The 21,138-nt window shown below is 41.8% G+C and overlaps 1 protein-coding gene across 1 annotated transcript; it reads right to left on the bottom strand.

The window, feature by feature from the left end:
- Positions 1 to 640: 640 nt before the first annotated feature.
- Positions 641 to 14,534, bottom strand: DAB2 (DAB2, clathrin adaptor protein). The gene is made up of 13 exons (XM_009285153.1): positions 14,362 to 14,534; positions 13,082 to 13,221; positions 12,258 to 12,356; positions 11,813 to 11,944; positions 9,665 to 9,775; positions 9,102 to 9,149; positions 8,860 to 8,922; positions 6,428 to 7,063; positions 5,432 to 5,585; positions 4,207 to 4,839; positions 3,683 to 3,774; positions 2,819 to 2,886; positions 641 to 2,102 (listed from the first exon to the last, which is right to left on the bottom strand). The coding sequence occupies exons 1-12, from the start codon at positions 14,453 to 14,455 to the stop codon at positions 2,824 to 2,826; spliced, it is 2,265 nt and encodes a 754-aa protein (XP_009283428.1). The 5' UTR covers positions 14,456 to 14,534; the 3' UTR covers positions 641 to 2,102; positions 2,819 to 2,823.
- Positions 14,535 to 21,138: the final 6,604 nt, after the last annotated feature.

Raw genomic sequence — 21,138 nt, 5'->3', positions numbered from 1 at the left:
CTGTTTCAATGCATTGTTTTATCCCTTAATCATACCTATCAAATGGTATTAAAAGTAAGCAAGCACCCACTCTATTTATTCAGTGATACATCAGGCTGACAGTTACAGGTCTGTCTCCAGTACTAAAGGCTAGTCTAAACCAGGAACTTTCTAATGGATTTATTCTTTTTAGCCATCTGCATTAAAGGAGTTGTAAAATTTGTTCTGAACATGAGCTAAATGTTCTAATTTAGTTTTCCCCAGCATCAGTTTAGGCCTCCTGCAAAGCTGCAATAGTCAAGTTGAATTAATGAAACTACTGAATGCAATGCAATTTAAGTACCCAGCTTCCATGGTCCTGCAGAAGGGAGCAAGAAAGCATCTTTAGTAGTAGCAAACTCAGGCTGAGCAGCTAATGGGACAAGTTCTATTGACAGTTTACTAAGTCAGCTGGGGGTTTTATTTTTTACTGTGGGACAGCATTTGTTGAACAGGCCTGATGCAAGAAGCTACAGAAAGAGTTAAGACCTTGCTATCAGACAGCTATGGTAAGAACCTATGAGAAACAATTCTTAGCAGGCTCTGAACTCCCTGTGTCAACTAGACCACAAGACTGAGTTATGGAGGACAGAATCAACAGCCACACTGATGTTTGTTTGGTATGAACAGTTGCTTCTTTTTAATGTCATCAGGTAACATTACTTGAGATACTACAGTTTTATATAACAGTGTAACATCCGTAAGTTTCTACATTTCCAGTTTGAGACAAATACTTAAATTCATAGCTTTTTTCGCATTACAGAAAGTGCAAGAGAGGTTTATATACAAGACTAATTGCATGACTGGCTGAATTGGGTACTAAGGCTGTATTCAAGTTGACTTTCTTAGCTCTCCAGTTCAGCAACTGCTTAGGCATTTGATTTAACAGTACTATTTCAAGTTTATACTTAGCATTAACAGAAAAACCTCTGACACATCAGCCATCACCACTGGCCAAGAATGTAGCTGTTACAGTCAGTTATAACAGATTTAGAGATCTGTTAGTAGAGAGGTTCTTTAGAAAAGGTACAGTTTTCAAGAGATGGAGAACTACCTCACATTAATGGCACAGAGGTGGTGCATCTGTTCACAAGGACTCTAGGCGTGGAGTGAAGCCATGATTGTCTTTTTGCTTTCTAACATACTGGAAACATGCCACGCTACACCATGTGACAACTCAAACTGAGCAATATCAGGGACATTCACTGAGATATACGCAAGAAGCCTATCTGCTTGTTCCATTTGTCTGCCAAGCCACCTTAATAAAAAAGTAATCCTAGTAGATTTCCCTCCCTGAAAAAAAGCCATATTAGCACCAAGACAACAGTTAGTGTCCACAACTACCTCAGTGTTCTGCAAGAAGTGTTTCAGCTTATCTGACCCTACAGTGTAGACCTCTAGTCTAGGACCCCAGCAGTTCTGTTACAGATCCCCACAGTTAGTCCCTTTATTACACATTTATGGCAGAATGATACTTTTACCATTAGTTAAATAGACAACCATTGGAATTTTTCTCCCCTACCATACAGTTTACATCTTTGTGGCTCAGAGAACAAGTCATATGTCCAGTCACCAATTAGAACTGAGTAGTGTCCACTTAACTTTACAACTGGCTGCTGTTGTGATAACAGGCAACTGACCTAGTTGTTTAAGGTGTGGAGTTCTAGCTACTAATTCAATTCCCTTATGTGAAGGCAACACTTCTTCCCCAGGTACATTCAGTTCCTATATTTTAGGACAGTAAGTGCTACAGAAAGAGGAATTGTGGTGACCATGTTTACAAGACACATGACCTAGTGTTGCTAAGCTCTTCTGTGGAATATTGCAAAGAACTAAAGTAAAGTTAACATCCACCAATCTGAATTTGGGTCTCCAGCACAAGTCCAACTGTCCATTTGCTTTGCCCTGAATTAGCATCTTCACAGCATGTTCTTTGAGGGTTTGTGTTTCAATCCACCTGGACATGTTTTAGATTACAGACATCATGGAACGGCAGCAAAAGTGGCAGACAGCAAAGTGAAACAAGTAGAAAAATCATGTTGAGAAGAGGTCCAGTTATTCCATTTGTCCTTTTCTGGTTATGCCTAGTATGATGAAAAGGACTTAGGGTTAGGATGGCTATAAGTTATAGTTTTATTGCTTAAACTAGCTTAGAGCCACTGAGAACAAAACTAAGGCAATAAATAGCAACACTTGTCTCCTGTTAGAAGCCAGACAGTATGTCAGGGGAAGACTTAGAGGTGTGGCAGAGGAATAGATTTGCTAGTTTGACAGTTCATGTTCTCTAGTCAATGATACAAAAGTTTGAGTTGTATTAGTTTCTAGTGACAAAAGCTCTCATAAGAGCTGTTTTTACTCCAATTCACCCAGAGTACAAACCCGCAATTATTTAGGGGATTAAGCTTCAGAAAGCTGTATGGGGCACTGTGTGCTAACACTCTCCTAAAGAGATATCGGAAGGAATTCAGTCAGCCCCTCTGAGTTTTGCAGCACATATTTACTCATTAGCTTTCCTCAAGGAAAGGAAATCTACATCTATTGTGGCCTTTAGACTTAAGTCCGTGGAAGAATAAAATCTGTATTTCTAAGAAAGTGAAGCTGGCTGGGCTTAGCCAGAATGCAGCTATGTATAAGTCTGAGTAGAGGTACTCTAGCAGAAGTGTTCTTCTAGGAAGAGTTTGCCATGCTTTAGAAAAGCATTAGAGTTAAGCTAGTGTAGTTTTTAGTGAGCTCTTTACCAAAGGTTTTCTGAATAAGTTTCAGAGAATGAAGTAGGTTGTCTTATTAGTGGAAGACTTACCTGATCTATGCAAACGGGTTGCCAAAAGGATCACCAAAAGGACCAGAAGGTGGTTTCTGAGACTCCTTCTAAGGAAAGAGAGATCAATAGGCTGTTAGTGGATTTCCAGGTTTCGCCAGGTTTACTCTGCATCGCTGTTTCAGCTAGCTCCTGTTCCAAACACCTTCTGGAAAGAATACTGCAGAGACCCTGCTAAATACACATTAACTGTACTGCTTTTACAAGAGAAAAGGGCTCTAAAGCCGGTTAGCAGTTATCCTAGTCTGAGGCAAGGTATCTTTCAGAAAAGCCATGTGTGCTTACTGAACACTCGTTTGGAGCTCAGCCACTGTAGTCATGATGAGGTCTGTTTTAGCCAAATGCTAGATGTCTTAAGTCAGCATTCTGGAATTGATCCAGAGTTTCCACCAAGGGCTTCAAGTGCTGTGTCCCAAATGCAGTGATGTGGTTAAGCCACTTCCTCCCCCAGGGGGTACTGAACAAGGGAGCATCCCATTTGTTCAGCAGGAGAACTGCACAGTCCATGCTGCTCAGTCTACTCCACAGAGAGATAAGTATAACTGAAGTGGAAGACTTCTGCAGCTACATTATTTTACAGTCTTTTGTAGAAGTTCCCACTACTGAAGAACTTCCTGCTAGGGCTTGCAGCTTGGGGAACTGGTTATGGACCCAAGCCAAATGGAATCATACTTTGTTAGCCTTCTTGCAACAAATGCCCTCTGTTAGATTAAATACTAGACTCAGACATGCAAGAAGTTTTGTTCCACAGCCTCTAAAGCCAGAACTAAGCCAGAGCTCAAACACAGGCACCCCTGTTAAGGAGAAAGAAAGGTTGGGTGGTGTGTTTTTTTTTTAACTACTTACAGATGAGGCACTGAAAAGGTCTGTTTTAGCTTGATTTTCAAACAGGCCATCAGCTAGCAGCACACTTTGTCGGGGAGCAGGCTTTGGTGGTTCTAAGGAAAAGAGACATACTACTATAATCGCTTAACAGCTTTAACAAGTGCTCAGCTATGTCTAAATATCAGCACCAAAGCTCATCTAATTAGATACAGAAAAAAACCCACACAGAAGTTGCTTTAAGTGACACAATTTTATCTCCTGCTTGTCCCTCACTACACTTAAGCTAGATGGGACTTCTAGCATTGTACAGACCTAGTTTACCTCATTCTAGTCAAGTAGTTTAGGCACTAGGTGTCAGTGTTTGGCCACTGACATTGATCAATTCTGTAACATTATTAGGGGAGACAGTCCTTCAACCCTCTGTTTCAGTAACCATTGAATCAAATTTTGAGTTCTATCAGAAAAGGCTAGTGATCAGCCATCCCAATCCCTGAGCAGCTATCCAAGCAGAAGGGGAGGGGAAAAAAAAAAAAAAAAGATTTTACCAGTCGTTTTGGCAGACAGCTTGCTAGCTTCCATGTCATCATGATCTGTACTATCTTGAGGAATGCCTACTTTACTACTAAAATAATTGCTGAAAGCTTCAGAAGCACCTGAAAGGCTTTGCTGCTCTCCTCTCCTTGCTGGTACTGCAGGTGGCTTTGTCAGCTGGAAGTCTTTGAACATTTCCTTGACATCCTTCATCTCTTTATCACCAAGTGGATCCAGAGCAATAAAAGCATCACTCTCTTTCTTGGATAGCTCCTTCTGAGGTGCAGTTCTAGGTGGTGGCTGAGGTGGGCTAGTTGTTGTTGACATGGAGGGCAGTACAGATGGTGTCTGAGCAGGTAGTGTTGAAGATGGGAACACACTACTCTGGAAGGGATTTACAGCACTGGATGGCTGTGCCCATGAAGTAGATGGAACTTGTGCTGCCTGTGCCCAGAGACCAGACTGAGGGCCTGCTGGACCAAAAGATGCAGGCTGGTTCCAGCTTGGCACTGCTTGAGTACCAAAGGCAAGTGGTTGAGTAAATCCTGTAGGTTGAGCAGGCATCATAGACCCAGAAAAGACTGATGCAGCCTGAGTGAAGGCAGGTGTCTGTGCACTCCATGGTGATGAAGTTACTGGCAAGCCACCTGGGGGGAGATTGTTGTTACACAGCACTTCAGTGATCTGAAGACCTCAAGCAGGAGCATATCAATTCCACTGAGGTTACCAGCAAAACATTTTTCATGTGCTGTTTGCAAAAAATCTGTTGATTTACACTTAAAAATCAAGTCATTTGGGGGGAGGGGAGAAGGGGTTTAACATTTTTTACTTTGCTCCATTTCAGTCCTGGAAGAACAGAATTGAGGTTGATATAACAGAAGGAGGAACATACTTAGTCCTAGCACAGAAGTGATAGATGCATTTGCCATATAGTTACTTCTGTGTAAATGATTATTAGGACTCTGCAGCAGTGTTACCCTAAACTCCCAAGTTGTGCTTGGCTCACTTGAACCTTGTGTACCTGAGGCAGCAATCTGCTGTCAAAGTTTACACAAAAACCCTGTTCCAGTTAAGGATGCAGTGTTTAGGCCTGTATTCACAGAACTCAATAGTTTAGGGCAGACAGCACATGGATTAAAGGGCATGGCACTACACATGAAATAAAGGAAAACTAGAACCCCTGTTTTGGTGTTAGCAGATATCTTAGACTGGAGCAAGACCTTCACTTTGTGAACTAACCTAGACCAGCCAATGGAGGTGCTGTGGTAGGACTTGTTTTGAAGAGGTCCAGTGGACTAGTTGGCACAGGTCCTGTTTGTGCCACTGAGGTCAAGCTAAGGCTCTCTGTAATCGGCACAAAGAAGTCTGAGCTAAATAAGTCATTCGATGCAGTCTAGAAAGAAAAAAAGCTTTGTGAGATGGCATGGCAGAACACATGCTAGCATGATCAAGACTCCCTAGTCCAGAGCCACAAGCTTTTATTTCAGCTAGAGCAGAGCAGGGAGCTTTGATGTCTCATTTAGAGACCAAGTATAGGAGTTTCAAACTTCACCATTTTGTTCATGCCTACTGAGATGCATGGCATTAAGTACATACAATATATAGTAGTCACAAGTCAATAGCAGAAGAATAAGACTTAAAATGACGGAGTTATTTGCTATCATAATAGGCATCCCTCTGCCCCCTACCCCTCTAAGCATTCCTGCTCAGTCTGCAGTGACCCCCGCAGTTGTGGCAAGGCCAGCAGAGTTTTGCATCATTTGAGTGCAAGACAAATGCAGCTGACCCAGAGCCATCCTGTGTCTAATCAGGCAAGTTGAGATTGCTCTCAGTAGGCAGGTACTGAGAAACTACATAGGTTTCTGTAACCTCGTACTAGTAGCTCATCATTAAGAAGCCACAGGCTGATGGGCATACGGCTATCATAACAGGTTCTGGCATTGTATCGAGTGTCAATATACATAGCAACATACTTACCAGACCTTTACAGAAGTATGGCAGCATTAAGGAAGAGAGTATACAGTTTAGTGACCATAGCTACTATGAAGCATTCATGAATGTTAGCATGTACCATGGCTGCAGAGAGATTAGAGTTAAGTATGACAGGTAGAAGAGAAGTAGAGGTGTGGTAAAGCTGTTTAGCCAGTTACACAGTATGAAGAAAGAAAAGCTTCACCCAGCTTCTTTTTAAGAAAGAGCATGCATATCACCATTAATTACTTGAACATTGTTCACCTTGACAGACCTCCTTCCTCTTCCTGGCTTGGTACTTTGTGGTGGTGGGCTAATTGTTATAGACTCATGTGACATGAGCTGGATATTGCTTTCAGAATCCAGCTTTACTCCATTCTGCAGAGATAATCCTTTGGAAGGACCTTCCACAAACAGGGTTGATGGGGCTTTAAGAAAGCCATTCTGTTCTCTCTCTGGTACCCCATTTGGAGTTCTTGCTGCAGGCGACTTACTCTCAGGTGGCCACTGGCTTGTTAGTGCTTCTCGTTTGCCAGTTCTATTAGAAATCTGGTCAAACTGCTTACCAAAGTAGTCAATATCACCATTTGAAGCACCATTACCCACCGGTGTCAAGGTACTCAGATTTTCCTTCTTCTGATCAGCAGATTTTAGAGAATCAAATGAAGGCAGTGCAGATTGGTCTGGCTGTGCAAAAGGATCATCACTGAAAGGGTCTGGATTAGGTGTGGGAAAGAAGCTGAGATTGGTAGAGAAAGAACTCTCAGGCAAGAAGGTTGGCTGTGGCTTTGGTTGTGGAAGAGAGGTTGTGATGCCATTCAAGAAGAGATCCTCTTTTGTAAAAGTCTGTTTGGTCTCAATTTCAGAATTTAGATCCACTAACAGAATCTCTTTAGCTTCCTATTTGTCCAGAAAGAAAAAAAAGTTAGTTTTATGTAGGACTTGCTGCATAGTACACAACCACAAGAAAAATGGCTGCAAAAGGAGAAATCCTATTATCCAATACATTATACTAATAAGTATTCAATATCACAGTGAAGCTGCACTAAAGCTTCATCTTATAAGTCATTAAGGCAAGCACTGCTGGCTGTGGTCAAATCACAGCTGCTTAGTTTCAGAAACTCAATGTTAAAAGCACCTGTTTTAAGATCCCTTAATTAAATATCAGATGCTTGTTCTACAGCCTAGAGACTGTAGAGTCATTAAGCACTAATTACACCTAGACTTTCACTTGAGCCAGGAATCCCTGTTTGAGTTCTAGTCCTTTGTTTTGACAAGTTATGAAATCACACTGCCTTAGTGTGACTTTAAGTTGCAGTCTCAGCTTCAGAGCAAGATTAAAGAGCTATTTGCCAGTGGAAGATGTTAACATGCCATCTCTCCACCAAGCAGGCAGTAGAAGGGTAAGACTTGATCACTAGCTGGATTGACAGCACCAATTGTATAATGGCTGATGGTAGCTTACAGTGCCAGAATAAATTGGTAGGATTTTTGGGGGTCATACTGAGCTATGACTGAGCTATGCACACTTTGGTGGAGTTAGGCCACATCTTGAGCTAGGACTACTCATCTAGAAAGTCCGGGAGTCCACTCTGAGGGACTTAAGGATTCACTTGTCTATAAAATAAGCTTCATCTTTAAAGGTCTTTAGCAATGTTTCTGTAACAGCTCTCATAGCAGCGAAGGTATGTACTGCTAGTACATATTTCTAGGACATCTGACTAGAGAGGTGGGCCCGTGCAAACCTCATGAAGTTCAACAAGGCCAAGTGCAAGGTCCTGCACCTGGGTCAGGGCAATCCCAAACATGGATACAGGCTGGGCAATGAGTAGATTGAGAGCAGCCCTGTGGATAAGCACCTGGGGGTATTGGTGGATGGAAAACTAAATATGAGCTGGCAATGTGCACTCACAGCCCAGAAAGCCAATCACATCTTGGGCTGCATCAAAAGAAGCGTGGCCAGCAGGTCAAGGGAGGTGATTGTCCCCCTCTACTCTGCTCTCATGAGACCCTACCTAGAGTACTGTGTTCAACTCTGGGGCCCCCCCTGTGGGAAAAGGCTTGAGACAGTTGGGGTTGTTTAGGCTGGAGAAGAGAAGGCTCCAGGGACACCGTACAGCAGCCTTCCAGTACTTAAGGGGGCCTACAGGAAAGATGGGGAGGAACTCTATCAGAGAGTGTAGTGATAGGACAAGGGGTAATGGTTTTAAACTGAAAGACAATAGATTTAGATTAGATATTAGGAAGAAATTCTTTATTGTGAGGGTGGTGAGACACTGGAAGAGGTTGCCCAGAGAAGCTGCAGATGCCCCATCCCTGGAAGTGTTCAACGCCAGGTTGGATGAGGCTTTGAGCGACCATGCCTAGTGGAAGGTGTCCCTGCCCATGGCAGGGGGTTGGAACTACATAATCTTTAAGGTCCCTTCCAACCCAAACCCATTCTATGATTCTATGGCTACCAGTACAGGATTATCTCTGTCACACAGTCTCAAGTGAACTCTGCTGGATAAGAATGACATTAACTACTCTAGTTAGTAAGTAGACAGTATTATAGCCCTGAGACACTAGTACACTGATGATAGCTAGGCAGATGTGTCTGTGAAACCAGGACTAACAAAGTAAAAGCAGATCTTATTACTAGGACTAAATTTTCTCTCAAAGCAAGAACAAAGACAGCTAAGCTAGATTCTACTTACTGTGGGACTGCACATATCAGGAGGTGTTGACATATCCCCAAACAAGTCCATCTGGTCAACTCCCTTGAAGCCAGAAATATTGAAAGAATTGGTATCTGTTAGACTTCTTGCAAAAGCAAGAATCAAGCATTATGCAGATCTACTGTAAACACATCTATAAATACTACGTTTCCCACAATGTGGAGACAGTCAGTTATGAACTCCTTAATGGCATCAGCATGAAGTTCTAAAATTTAACGTACCAGTTTCATTTTGTCAGCTTGATCAGCGGGTAGTGCTTCGCTACCATTCTGTAATAGATGGATAACAGTGTCAGTAATAATTGGAATATCAAAACTTGCCTTAAGCAACGGATTTGCAGGCTTCAAAGAGCAAGTGGGAGAAAGAGGAAGTATGATGGAGATCACCACTCAGGATCAGTTCTGTAGGCCCCTTTTACTCCCATTTCAGTGTAATCGGGCATTTGACATTGCCTCTATAATGCTGGCAGTGTAAAGAAAGTCAAAGCTAGTTGTGTTGCAGCAGCATACCTAATTGAGTGAGGCTGAGTTGGAGTGACTTACCTCAGTTTTACTTGCTTCTTCACTCTAAAGAAGAAAAAGAGGCTTTTAGTACCTAGATGTCATGTAGAATATCCAAAGCCTCTCGCTTTGGAGAGCTTACCAGATCTAGGAGGCAATCAAACTGCTGGCACAACTACCAACGAGTAGCTTCAAGTGATCCTGGATTTAGATGGTGAATGTCAAGTCTTACAAGAGCCCAAAAGCCAAGCCAAAGCTGAAGCAAGCTTTGTTTCTATGCAGACTAAGGCAGTTTCTATAATTTTACTCGCCTTTTTCTTATCTTCTTCTTCCTTCTTCTTCATATTATATATAAGCTGGAAGAGGTCCTTAAGATCAACAACTAGAGGCTCAGCCTGAAAAAGAATGTAGATTTTAAGCCATGTACTACTTCACAGCTTGCTTCAGTAGAAGTCCAGGGAGCAGCAAGCCAAACTTTCCTAAGTAGTGCAACAGTAAGGTTGAGATAACAGGAAAAGCAAGAGTTTAAAGAACTGTCTAGTCTCCACACAAGAGAGCTTATGCAGAATCCAAGGGCAATGGGTACAACCAGCTTAGAACTGTTGTTAACTCCACAGGGAAAGTGGCTGTATTTGTGCTAAGCCTGCTATGTTTTTGCTAAAAAGCTTGTAGTGCAAGATTTTATAAGTGCATGGCAAGTCCTAATCATATTTCCTCAAAAGTGCAAAGTTTATCCAAGCTCTCTGGTAATCTCATGACAAGAAAACATTTTGCATCCGTCTTTTTTCTACCAATGCCAACACTGAATCTGGAGAAAGCTTCTATAGCTAATACTTCATTTATATTAAACAGGATGCAAATAGTAAATCAGCGAGGCAAGCATAAGGTAAGATTATCATCACCTCAAATGTGTAGAGCAGGCACCAGCTTTAAGTAGTATCTGTATCAGGATGAAAATTTAGTGTGAATTAGAAAGGCACTGCATTCCCTGCACACCCATTAATGAGAATGTTTTGAGTGGTTGCCGAGATGGTGGCAGGTTCAGCTATACTGATTTGGAACTTTTGCTTGAGGCATATAGCAGCTGTGTCAGTGTCTAGAGTAGGACAAGTCCCCCTGTTCAGCCACTACCTTTGGCTCAGGCAGAGAATGTGTTGAACAGATCTCACTGTTTATATCTGAGCATCATCCCCCCCTCATCAAGGGTTTTAGTCATGCCACGGCAGGAACAGCCATTTCAAGAGTTATCAACTTTGACAAACAGTACAGCTGCAGCAGTCTAGAGCTGCAGAAGTCCTTACTTCTCAGCTAGACAAGTTTGTGTTAAAAACAGCTAGCAGCAATTCAAGAGCTGTCTACACATTGGCTGAGCTTATAGGCTGGCAAGCAGCACCTCACAGTGAAAAGCTCTGAGAGAACAGACTCCACTCTAGAGCACACACAGAAGGCTTTTGTACTTAATCTACAATTCCAGTGAAGCCAATAAAACACAGGACTCTGATAAACTAATAAAACAGGCTTAGGAGCAGCCACTACAGCTGTTACTAAAGTAGTAACATGCTCCAACAAGGAGCCCCTCAGTCCCACCTGTAGTGGGTTTGAAACTGCCAACAGGTTCTCCAGAAGGGCAGGCAGGGATGCATATGAAGAAATTACTAGCTTCGAGGTCTTGGCTCATCAAGCCATTGTAGTGACTGTTATAAAGACATTATAATGACAAGCTAATAAGTGATAAATAGCTAACTTAAGTTCAGGTCATTTAGGAAGCTGCATAATACTCAGCAGTAATTCCAAGTAGCTTGTTTCCAATACTGCTTATATACAGATTCTCTTCAGAGAGAGACAAACCCTGCATACAGGATTTCTGCAAGGGGAAAACCTATCACAGACGGATCAGAATTCCTCCTAAAAGTACCTCTAGGAGGACCGGACCTGCCATTCACTGGCCACAGAAACACTATTGCAATTGAGTAAGTCTGTTTTCACTGCTGCACAAGACAAAGCATCATGACAACTAGACTAGTGGGGTTCTAACATCATTCCTGTTAATTTGAGTGACATTCTGGCTATTTGACTCAAGAATTAGCGTTCTCACTGACAGTAACAGGCCACTGTACAGGAAAACCCATGATAACAGCTCCATTAATCTCACTAATGACTTCCATGGCGCATGGACATATTAAGCAAGGTTAATCATAGTAAGTAAGGCTACTTGAGTGTTTTTATTCTGGACTCCAGAGAAGCTGAACAAGATAAAAGCCATTGGTGATACAGTCAATTCCTACTGCCCTCTTCTAGAAGAGCCTATCCATCTGTGCTGGTATTCCCCTATACCTCATAGGGCTACCAGCAAAACACTACACCCTTATCACGTTAAGTGTTTACACAATAGCATTACTCATAGCAAGTGGAAAAGGGTGTCTGATCCATACCTGTTGTGCTGTTTTTATGGCAAAAAATTGATGCTGGCCTTCTCCTCCACAAATATAGCCAAAGGCACGATTGTCTGTTACATCCCGAGCAATAAAGGAGATTTTGTTTACTGGATGCTCATGCTCTATGACCTAGAATTGGGGGAAAAAAACTACTGGTTTAAATTGCTGGAAACATACTAGCTGCTCTTCTCTGTAGTTAGAATGTTTGAGACTGTTAGAAGGCTTCAGTTCAAGACTCAGATTTATCAGCCTTTGACAAACCACAATAAGATGTAGCTAGCTTTCTGGGAGGAGGCTTCAGCATTACAACCCATTTCACAAGCTGATTTTTATATGCGGAAGAAGAGCACAATGCCATTAAGGAATCTAGTTCAGATTGGCCTAACTTCCAAACATTTAACTTGCTTTAAGAATCACATTAAGAGAGTAAGTCATATCTTACCCCAGTTTTCTCATCTATTATCTTGATACCAGAGAGGGAGATGTTCACCCAGATCTTCTGTTTGTGTTGACCCTGTGAACGGGCTGCCACTGCCATTCCCTGAAGAGGATGAATATCAAAGTATTGATAAGATTTCTGTTAGACTGAGCTTTAACTTGTTTCTTTACATTCCTCATGACTGTACTAGTGCTAATCTAGTTATTCCTATGCAACTGTACAGTTAGAGCAGCATTCCTCTTGCAACATATGCCTGACTAGGTTTGAAGTGATACCTCAGAACTAGATTGCGATCCCTCTGTAAATGTTTTGGAGCTTTAAAGCTTCTTATCTTAGTTCACAAAACTGCTGCAATAGCAGGGTCTTTACCAGCTTTCCTGGCCTGATTGAAGCTATGTGAGTGTTCTGCACTCCAGAAGTAATCATCTTTGTTGCTGCAGGGTCTTATTTATTCTTTGGCTTATCTATATCTCTTGGTGTCACTATTGCCACAGGATGCCAACTTGTGCTTTGAGTTCAGTGTTAAGTTGCACTGAGTTCCCCCCTCCCCACCCAAAACCCAAGCTCATTATTTGTGACCAAGTTCATACTATTAGCATCCATACTGGATGTCTGCAAGAGGCCCAAAGGACCGTTCCCAAGCTATTAGAGAAACACTGTCCTTTGAGCAAGGGGTTACAGCTTTAGAAGCAACATCCATCTAGGATGGTGCTGTTACTACTATGTTACCATTAAGCCGTATTTGAAGTTGGGCCAAAGTGACCATTTGATCTGCTTTCTGAAGGCTACCCAGAACTTGTTCCTTACATGCCAGCTCAAGCCCTTACCTTCAGCTTCATCATTGAATCCTGACTCATTTTGTCTCCTCTTGCCTCTGGGACATCATCGATGCCAATCAGTTTAGCTTTGTATCTTACACCATCACCTTTGAATCTGGCCAAGAGAGATTCATCTGTCTTTTCTGGCCCTGGAGACAGAGAAAAGTTTTTTGTTTTTGGTTTTTTTTTTTTTAAGAGAGAAATATCTATGTTGTGGCCTTGAGATCTTTTAAAAAAAAAAAAATATACCATGTAAGTACATATTAAAATTGTCCCTTGAGTATAGCTGACTAACAACCCCTAGTCCTTCCAGTACCGTGTGCACTGCAAGATAGTTACTCCTTTAAGGTCACAGTGCTCTTGCAGAATCTGGCCTCAGTTCAAAGACTGAAGCCCAGTGCTTAATATGTAGGGACTTCAGAACAATTGTTTGCCATGTAAAAGACTGAAATATTTATGTGCAACAGCCAAGTAGATGTAAGCGCTAAGCAAAAACGGTACTTCCCATGGCATACAGGACGTTCAGTAAACCTTTCAGATGTTAGCCCCTAGTTCTGGTGTAGTCAGATCTCTTCTTGGTGTGCAACAATCTCCTAGTTCCTGTGCTAGAACTTTCTATCAGCACCATCATTTCTACAACAAGTCCTGGTGCCCCCGCCCCTGTAATCACTTGGGATTTTAGCTATATTTGCTATTTCTGCTCTTCCCGCTGCTTCTCAGAACTGATTGGTTTTCTTCTCTGCATGCTCAACGTACTCCGAGTGTGTACCTAGGTATGTATTTCTGTATGAGGTAATTTTATATTTACATGACCTAATCTATCAAAAAAATCTATTATCTGATCTACAATAATTCTCATGAAATGAGTTTTCTAGCTTCTCTGGACTACAATCTGTATCTGTGTCCAGCACATCACTTCCTCTCTGGAGGGAGGGGAGGAAGCGAGTTCAGGTTCAGACTGACAGCTACCTGGATGGTCCTGGGTCTGGTCACCTCCTCAGGAGGCTTTCACTTCTCTGGGCTTTTGGCGACTTGTCAAGTCTCAGCAAATGAATTGTTTAACAAGTGGAACTGAAAGCTTTAGAGCTTAAAGCTAGAAAAAACCTTTCAAGCTAAAAGCCTACCTTCTGGTTAGATTTATTTTACTAGCTTATTTACTCACTATTCCAGTCAGCTTGAAACCTTGGAGTTATTTTGACTATGCTGTGAGAGTGATCTTGGTTTTAGGCAAGTGCAAAATATTAAGCATACTGACTAGAGGAGGTGCTCAAGAAGTAAGCATTTCTTACCTTTCTTTTTTTCCTTCTTTGAAGGTTGTGCTTTTGGTGGAGCCTGTTGCTCAGGCTGGCTGTTGATAGTAGTAGTTTCAGCTTCAGTAGACATGATGAGATGGTGGCCAGCTATGCTTGCTGTAGTTTTTAAAAATCCAAATAACAATCAGTAGGCAGACATAATAGTTTACCTTGAAGAAGAAATATTCTCATTAGACCTGTTAGTCCAGTTTTGTTCTGCTGAACACTGAAGCCCACTAATGCCTGAAAGTTTTGGTAGTGATCATATAGGAAGACCGACTCACTGTCTGTTCATCTCAGGCTACAGAAAGCATGAAGTTGTGGCTACTAGGTGATGAACCCTCACCTCAGTAATACCTAATCAGTAGATCACACTGACCTACATCCACAGGCTGTACTTGCATCACCCTGTTTTAATCTGTCAACCTTTAGCTTTTTACCCTTTAAAGCTATTTATAGAACCTCAGATATTTTGCTCTATTCTCCTTCAGCACTGCCAGCTGCATCTCTGTAGTAAGATAGGAGAAAATGCAAGAAACATTTGCCAGGATCTGTTCCAAACGCCCATGAAGATGACACCAGAACACCCAAAAGAAGCCACTCGATCTTATTCATGGAAGTCTGAGGTTATACCACCCAACAGGTAAAAAGCAAATAAATTCTCTAGGCTGCAGACAGACTGTTCCAGGAAAAAAACCACAACAAAACAAAACCCAAAACCCCACACCCTTGTCTTAACAGTAATCAAGTAACAGGTTTTTTAAAAACAAAACCTGCAAGTTAACAGAAACTATGGACTAGTATGACTTAACTCTTCACTCTATGCCATGAGACCATTTTGCCTTTGAGATACAAGATACATTTAAAAAACCCAATAATCTGCAGTCACCATGTTTTATTCCTACATAGCTGAAGCATTGATTCACACTTACCAAACAGAGGGACTCATATTGCCTTTATGGAGTTCTGAAGATCATCTATACCCAGCCAGAAAGAACTGGACATTCACATCTGCTACAGAAACTGTTCTATGAATCTTCTCTCTGGGGTATTGCAGTGGCTCAGTTAGTCCCTTGAATTTTATGGTGACAAATGAAGCCAAAAGATTGTTTAGATGATTAAGTAGCTGGGCTACCTTCTACTAGTAATTTCCCCTATATCCAGGCAAGCAGCCACAGACCAGGCCACCCCTTTTATCCAGCACACCATTTGAGACATATCATGTACCCAGATACAAGTGCTGAAGCATTGCATATCCTCTAGCATTAGAAGCTTGTAATTCTCAATAGCCTATTCCTCATTTGCCTTAGTTACAGCTAATGCTTTATCTATTACTTGGAAGTTACTTTCAGGGTTTTGCTCTGGCTCCTGCCTTCCCCCAATTCATTACTAAGTCAATAGCTACAGACTGACTCATCCAGCTTGCCACTAACAGAGTAATGGATGTCAATGCTTAACTGATTCTTAACCTAGGAAGAACACAAATTCCTAGGTCTTTAAGAGAGAATTTTACCCTGAAGGCCTCCATTTCCATTTAGCCAGGAGGGAGGCCTTTAGGGAACTAGCTGTTAATATAAGCAAAGTTAGATCTAGCTGCTTACCAGATGGTTTGTGAATTACATTTAGCATTGCTCAAGTAAATCAGAGATGGAAGCATTTGTATGGGAAAGATCTCTGGCGGCTATACCTGTTTTCCTCTGTAAGCAACTTATCTGGCCACAGCTAGGGAACATTCCATGCAAGGGAACACAGGTGTTGCTGTGAAAATTTTGAGTGGTTCTGAGTAGAAATAGATGTTAGAGGAAGAGTTGATATAGCAAGCCATGGTTATTTAGGATGTGTTATCATTGGAAGAGTGGCTCGTGTGCCCATTCTGACAAAGGAGCATGGGGGAAGCCATTACAGCCAACAGGGATTTTGCAGGATACTTACACCAGAGCTAAAAAGGCATGTGCCCATTGAAAACCACACATTAAGCAGGTAAAATGAAGCCAACTGAATTCTACTCTAAAACTAGACTAGCTTGCCTGATGGTATAATTTTGGGTGGAGATAGTCTTTAGACTTCAGTGTAATGAGCCTCTCCCTAGATTTATCAAGTCCTTCAGAAACAGAGAGGAAGGAAAGACAGAGTTAGGGTTGAAACGTCAGTTAACCACCCATCCCCATCCAGAAGGTTACTGGAAAAAGCTTGGAAAAGAACAGAGCTAAGACATGCTCTCTAGGAGCCAAGTCATAGTTTTAGGACATTTTGCCCAGCAACATGCTGGAAAGAAGAAATAGCAACCTCGAGGTGCTAAGTCCTGCCTGTCAGTGATCTTGCTTCCCCAATTTATTTAGTAGAGCTACACCCAGCTCTGGTGCTATACAACCACAGTAAGTATCTCACTCTGAAGTAAAGTTAGGAGGCAATAACAAGCAAATAACCTAGGGAGGAGCAAATATGCACAAGCAAGACCTCACTTTTGGCAACTGTAACATGGTAGAAATCCAGATGGGCAGCTGCCATCTTTAAACTCTAGTCATTCCTTTGTTATTGCTATCTGCCTCCATCCTATGGAAACCAGACCACTTACTTGCATAGAGACAGACAGCACAAAACCCCAAGATGAAGATGGGCAGGGATACACACAAGTCTGGCTGAACCTTTGCAAATACCCCGTCTTACTGTGGAGAAGCTATTCTCAGTGTTAGCAATGCAATTTGAGAAGGTTAGTGGGGGCTTTATGGCCAGTTTATAGGACATACTCTCCTGTCTGAGGTCTGGCACAGCTCATATCACCTGGTGATAGTTCACAGTACTTGACAGTTTTTTATCATACCTTTGGAGAACTCACACAGCTCATATCACCTGGTGATAGTTCACCGTACTTGACAGTTTATCATACCTTTGGAGAACTCCATATCTTTGAGAATCATATCTCTGGAGCAAGAGAATTAGCAAAACTAAGAATGCAAAGATAGACAAAGGCTGCCTTAATACATGTTTATATTTTAAATAACTACTTCTTGACATTAGTTAAGCCGCAAGACTAGCACAAAATTGCCTCAGGCTTTATGTTAAAATTTCACTGGGGTGGGGAGCAACATTATATAGCTTGAGCTAGCAGTAATCTAGTCTGCTTGGGGTACAAGAGTCTCAGCCACAACTAAATTTTGATTCTATGCTTTAGACCCAAGTTAAAGCTGTGCAAGGTCTTCATCACACTTAAGTTTGGCTTATCTTAATGGAAAGTACTGGTGTGCTCTACATGCAAGTAACTGAAATGAAGTCAAAATCTGTTTATAGTTCTTGCTCTTGCTTGGAGGCTTCCTTCCGCAGTACTCAGTCCCTTAGTATTTCCTTACTCAAACTACAGGAGTAAGGCAACAAGAAACTAGAACTGTTCTGTTACACTTGAATTCTGAATTGATCTGAAAAGAGCCAGCCAGCAGTATGGCAAGGTTAGAGATGCATGTGCTTTTATGCAAGGACAGTCATGCCTTCAGTTATACTGGCATGGTGAAGAACAAGACCATTCCCACAGCAACTATGTCAGCAGACTGTTAAGTGATGCCTTTTGAATCTTCTCCATGTAGATAAGTCCACTGATATCACCACAGCTTAATTACTTGCTATGCAATTGTATGGCCCATTTTAACTACTGTGCTAAATACACTTTTTCAAAAGCCCGAGACTGCAGGTTTATGGATGTTGCTACCCTGGGAGAAGTGCCCCACACTCTTGCCTGTATCAGTATAATATGCACCAGATTTTGCTCACCCACTTTTCAGTTTACTCCAGAAAGGGCATGTTAAGAGACAACCAATAGTATCTTCCTCCTTTCTTATAGGGATTATCCCGTGAAGAACAAGCACTGATCACTCCTTAGGGAAAGGCCATTTCAGGTCCTCAACACACAGGCCTTGAAGTATGAGCTGTTACCTACTGTCTCAAGTCAGGCAACTCTCCATTCAAGCATTGTACTCAATTTTCACACATCTACCCTGGGAAAGTCAGTCTTAAGACTTTGGGCATACTGTGCTCTTGATGTCTTCTCTGAACTCCCTACAAGGAGAGCTGTTGGTAGTGACAAGTCATCCTTGAAGTACCTGTTTCTTAGCAAGACTTGAAGCACATGCCAAACAATTTTGTTGAGCAACACTTAGTTTCTCTTAAGAGATGTTTTCACAATTATCCCTTATTTGAGCAAGGGGTGGCAACATGGTAGCAACACTTAATGATTATATTTTTGTCCTGTGCACAGGGGATTGAGACTCTTCATTATGGCTGTAGTCTGCCATGGGATTTAAAGACTGGACAATAATCCTCACCCAACAGGCAGGCTTTTTCCCCTCAGCAGACAAAGATAACTGCCTCAATGTTGATGAAGGCTTGTCTGAGAAGACATTAGGGACACTGAAAGTCAGAAGCAAGGCAGATAGACTGCTGAGCAGATGTTTAGTTTAATACTTTGTCCTTTTCACAGCCTGCGCTCCTTCTTTGTCCCTTGATACTGCAAGTACATGATTCAGCTTAAAGAGTTATTGCATGTAAATATTAACCTCAAATTAGAATCTGAGAGGCCAGGAGAGGACAAGAAAAGCTTTTACTGCCAAGTGCAATATAGTCTGTTAGGATGAAGTAGTAACCGGAAGCACAGTAATAGTTCAAGTGCTAAACATGCTTCCAGGTTGTTCCCTCCCCCCTGCCTTCTTGCAGAGTTAGTCAAGTTCTTCTGGTTAGAAGGTTGTACCATGACCTGCACAATGTATCCTTAGAAATATCTCTAGCCATCAAGTTCTTGACAGAAGAGCTGTTCTCAGAAGGCTGGTAAACAAGCTGTCCACTTGAGTGAATTCAAGACTTCAATTTTGCAGGCTGAGGAAATAAGACTAAAGGCTAACAGCAATATATACAATGACTAGCAAGAGTTAAAGCTGTAAAGCCAGATACATTTACTAATAATGGACTACCTTGATTAGCAGCATTCTATCCACATTAGAAGCATAATAGTTCATTTGTGTGAGCCCCTATATGACTGACTTATATTTGTATCTAACAAATGCCTATGTACATAACTGACTGCCACATTTTCTGCCTAATTCCTGCTGCAATGATAGTGCCCGAAGTAGCCTTGAGAAGCACTAGGCATGCATTAATAAATCAGAAACATGAATGTGCTGTTCAGACTTCTGCCTTTTAAACAGGGTCATTCATGCTCAGGAGTCAAATAAAATATCATCTTAAGTGTTTTGTTTCATTACTAGAACACCCATTGCTCTAGCATCTGACAGCGTCTAAGAATTCAAGTTCAATAAACCTGTAACATAAGATTACTATGATTTAGATGGAAAATTCCAGCTGCTTGTTCTGATGCAAGCACTACCATTAGTTTCTTCTATTAAAAGAATCAGATTAGTCTGTTAGGAGCTAGCATAGCCAGTGACTAATATACATGAAAGATACTAGCCTTACCTACAGGTAGGTTATACCTGATATGTATTGTTCACACTCATACATAACAAGTACCTGCTTGAAGACAAGTGGTGGAAGAGACTTCATAGACAGCTTGGGAACTGTTCCCCTCCAGTTTATGCCACGTCTGGAATGCAAGAGCAGCATCACTTGCGAGAAAGATGGCTGAATACAGGCTCCTATACTGCTAAGCCTAACCCAAGCCCCTGTGGTTAAGTTTTCTAAGAGAGACAACTGAAAAGGATCTTGACCTACCTTGCCTGACAAGTGAAGCGATCTGTCATTCACTCAATCAGTAAGGTCTAGATTAGCAATGCCCCGACCACTCAGTTTCTCCTGTGATTCCTTGATAGCAGGGAAACCAAGACCAGTGTTTTCAGCCTAAGTTCAAAACACCTGTTTAACTACCTACGGCCTAAACAGGACAGTTAGACACATGATTTGTGGTTAAGAGAACATTTGCTTGGTATCATGGCCTCAGTTAAGGCAGGCACTTGGCTTGTTGGCCAGAATGTTTCCAGATGAACAGGACTTTACTTTAGGGAACTTCTTTCATGAAACTTGCTTTAAGCCCTGTTTGATGTTCTGTCCTCTCACCTGAGAGATGGATCAATACTTTGCTGAGGTATTAAGGGAGCCTTATTGCCAAGGGCTCCTCTGCCAACAGGAATATCCTTTTGGAATAAGCTACAACTGTACTTACATATTGCAGGATACAGCACATAGTCCAGCTGCCTTGATCATACACAACCAGTAATGAGAAACAGGGAAGGGTGACATTCATCTGCTCAGTGGGATAGAAATGTCATAATGGACACATCAGGGAATACCTCCTTCATGCTGCTCCCTTCCCCCAGTACCAACTGCAAAGTAGATAAAGATCTTAGTACTCTAATAAGTCATGTCAGCTACAGATGTTGGCAGGTACCATTGCTGGTGCAGGATCATGCCTGTGAAACTACCCAGACATCTTACCATTTCAGTCAATTTGCCAACTGTTATTTCATCAGTTGAACAGAACAGTCTGTTCTCATCATATCAGTGCATCAGTCTCCTCTGAGCTGTTTGGTTTTCAGCAAGAACATAGAAATTCAAACTAAGTTCCCGAAAGTGTTTTCTGCACACTTGAATCACTGGAATCACAGCCAAGTGAACATCACTAAGTTAGCAGCTGGAACTGAACAGGTCACTCAGTTCAAGTGGTGCAATCAGACCAGTACTTTTTGCCATTATACTATGCTTTTGAGCCCATAATTTCTGATGGGATAGTTAGTTACTTCAACCCAGCTACCACAGTAACTCTATTTTTGATTTTTC

This window comes from Aptenodytes forsteri, unplaced genomic scaffold, assembly GCF_000699145.1.
Source record: "Aptenodytes forsteri isolate BGI_AS27 unplaced genomic scaffold, ASM69914v1 Scaffold120, whole genome shotgun sequence".
Lineage (NCBI taxonomy): Eukaryota > Metazoa > Chordata > Aves > Sphenisciformes > Spheniscidae > Aptenodytes > Aptenodytes forsteri.
The sequence above is the reverse complement of the archived record's forward strand: the minus strand, read 5'-3'. Positions and strand labels throughout refer to the sequence as shown.

Coding starts and splice junctions, on each gene's coding strand:
- DAB2 (XM_009285153.1), bottom strand. CDS start 14,455: ATGTCTACTGAAGCTGAAACTACTACTATCAACAGCCAGCCTGAGCAA. Junction 8,923..9,101: donor AAGCTGACAAAATGAAACTG/GTACGTTAAATT, acceptor TCTGGCTTCAAG/GGAGTTGACCAGATGGACTT. Junction 7,064..8,859: donor CTGATATGTGCAGTCCCACA/GTAAGTAGAATC, acceptor CTGGACAAATAG/GAAGCTAAAGAGATTCTGTT.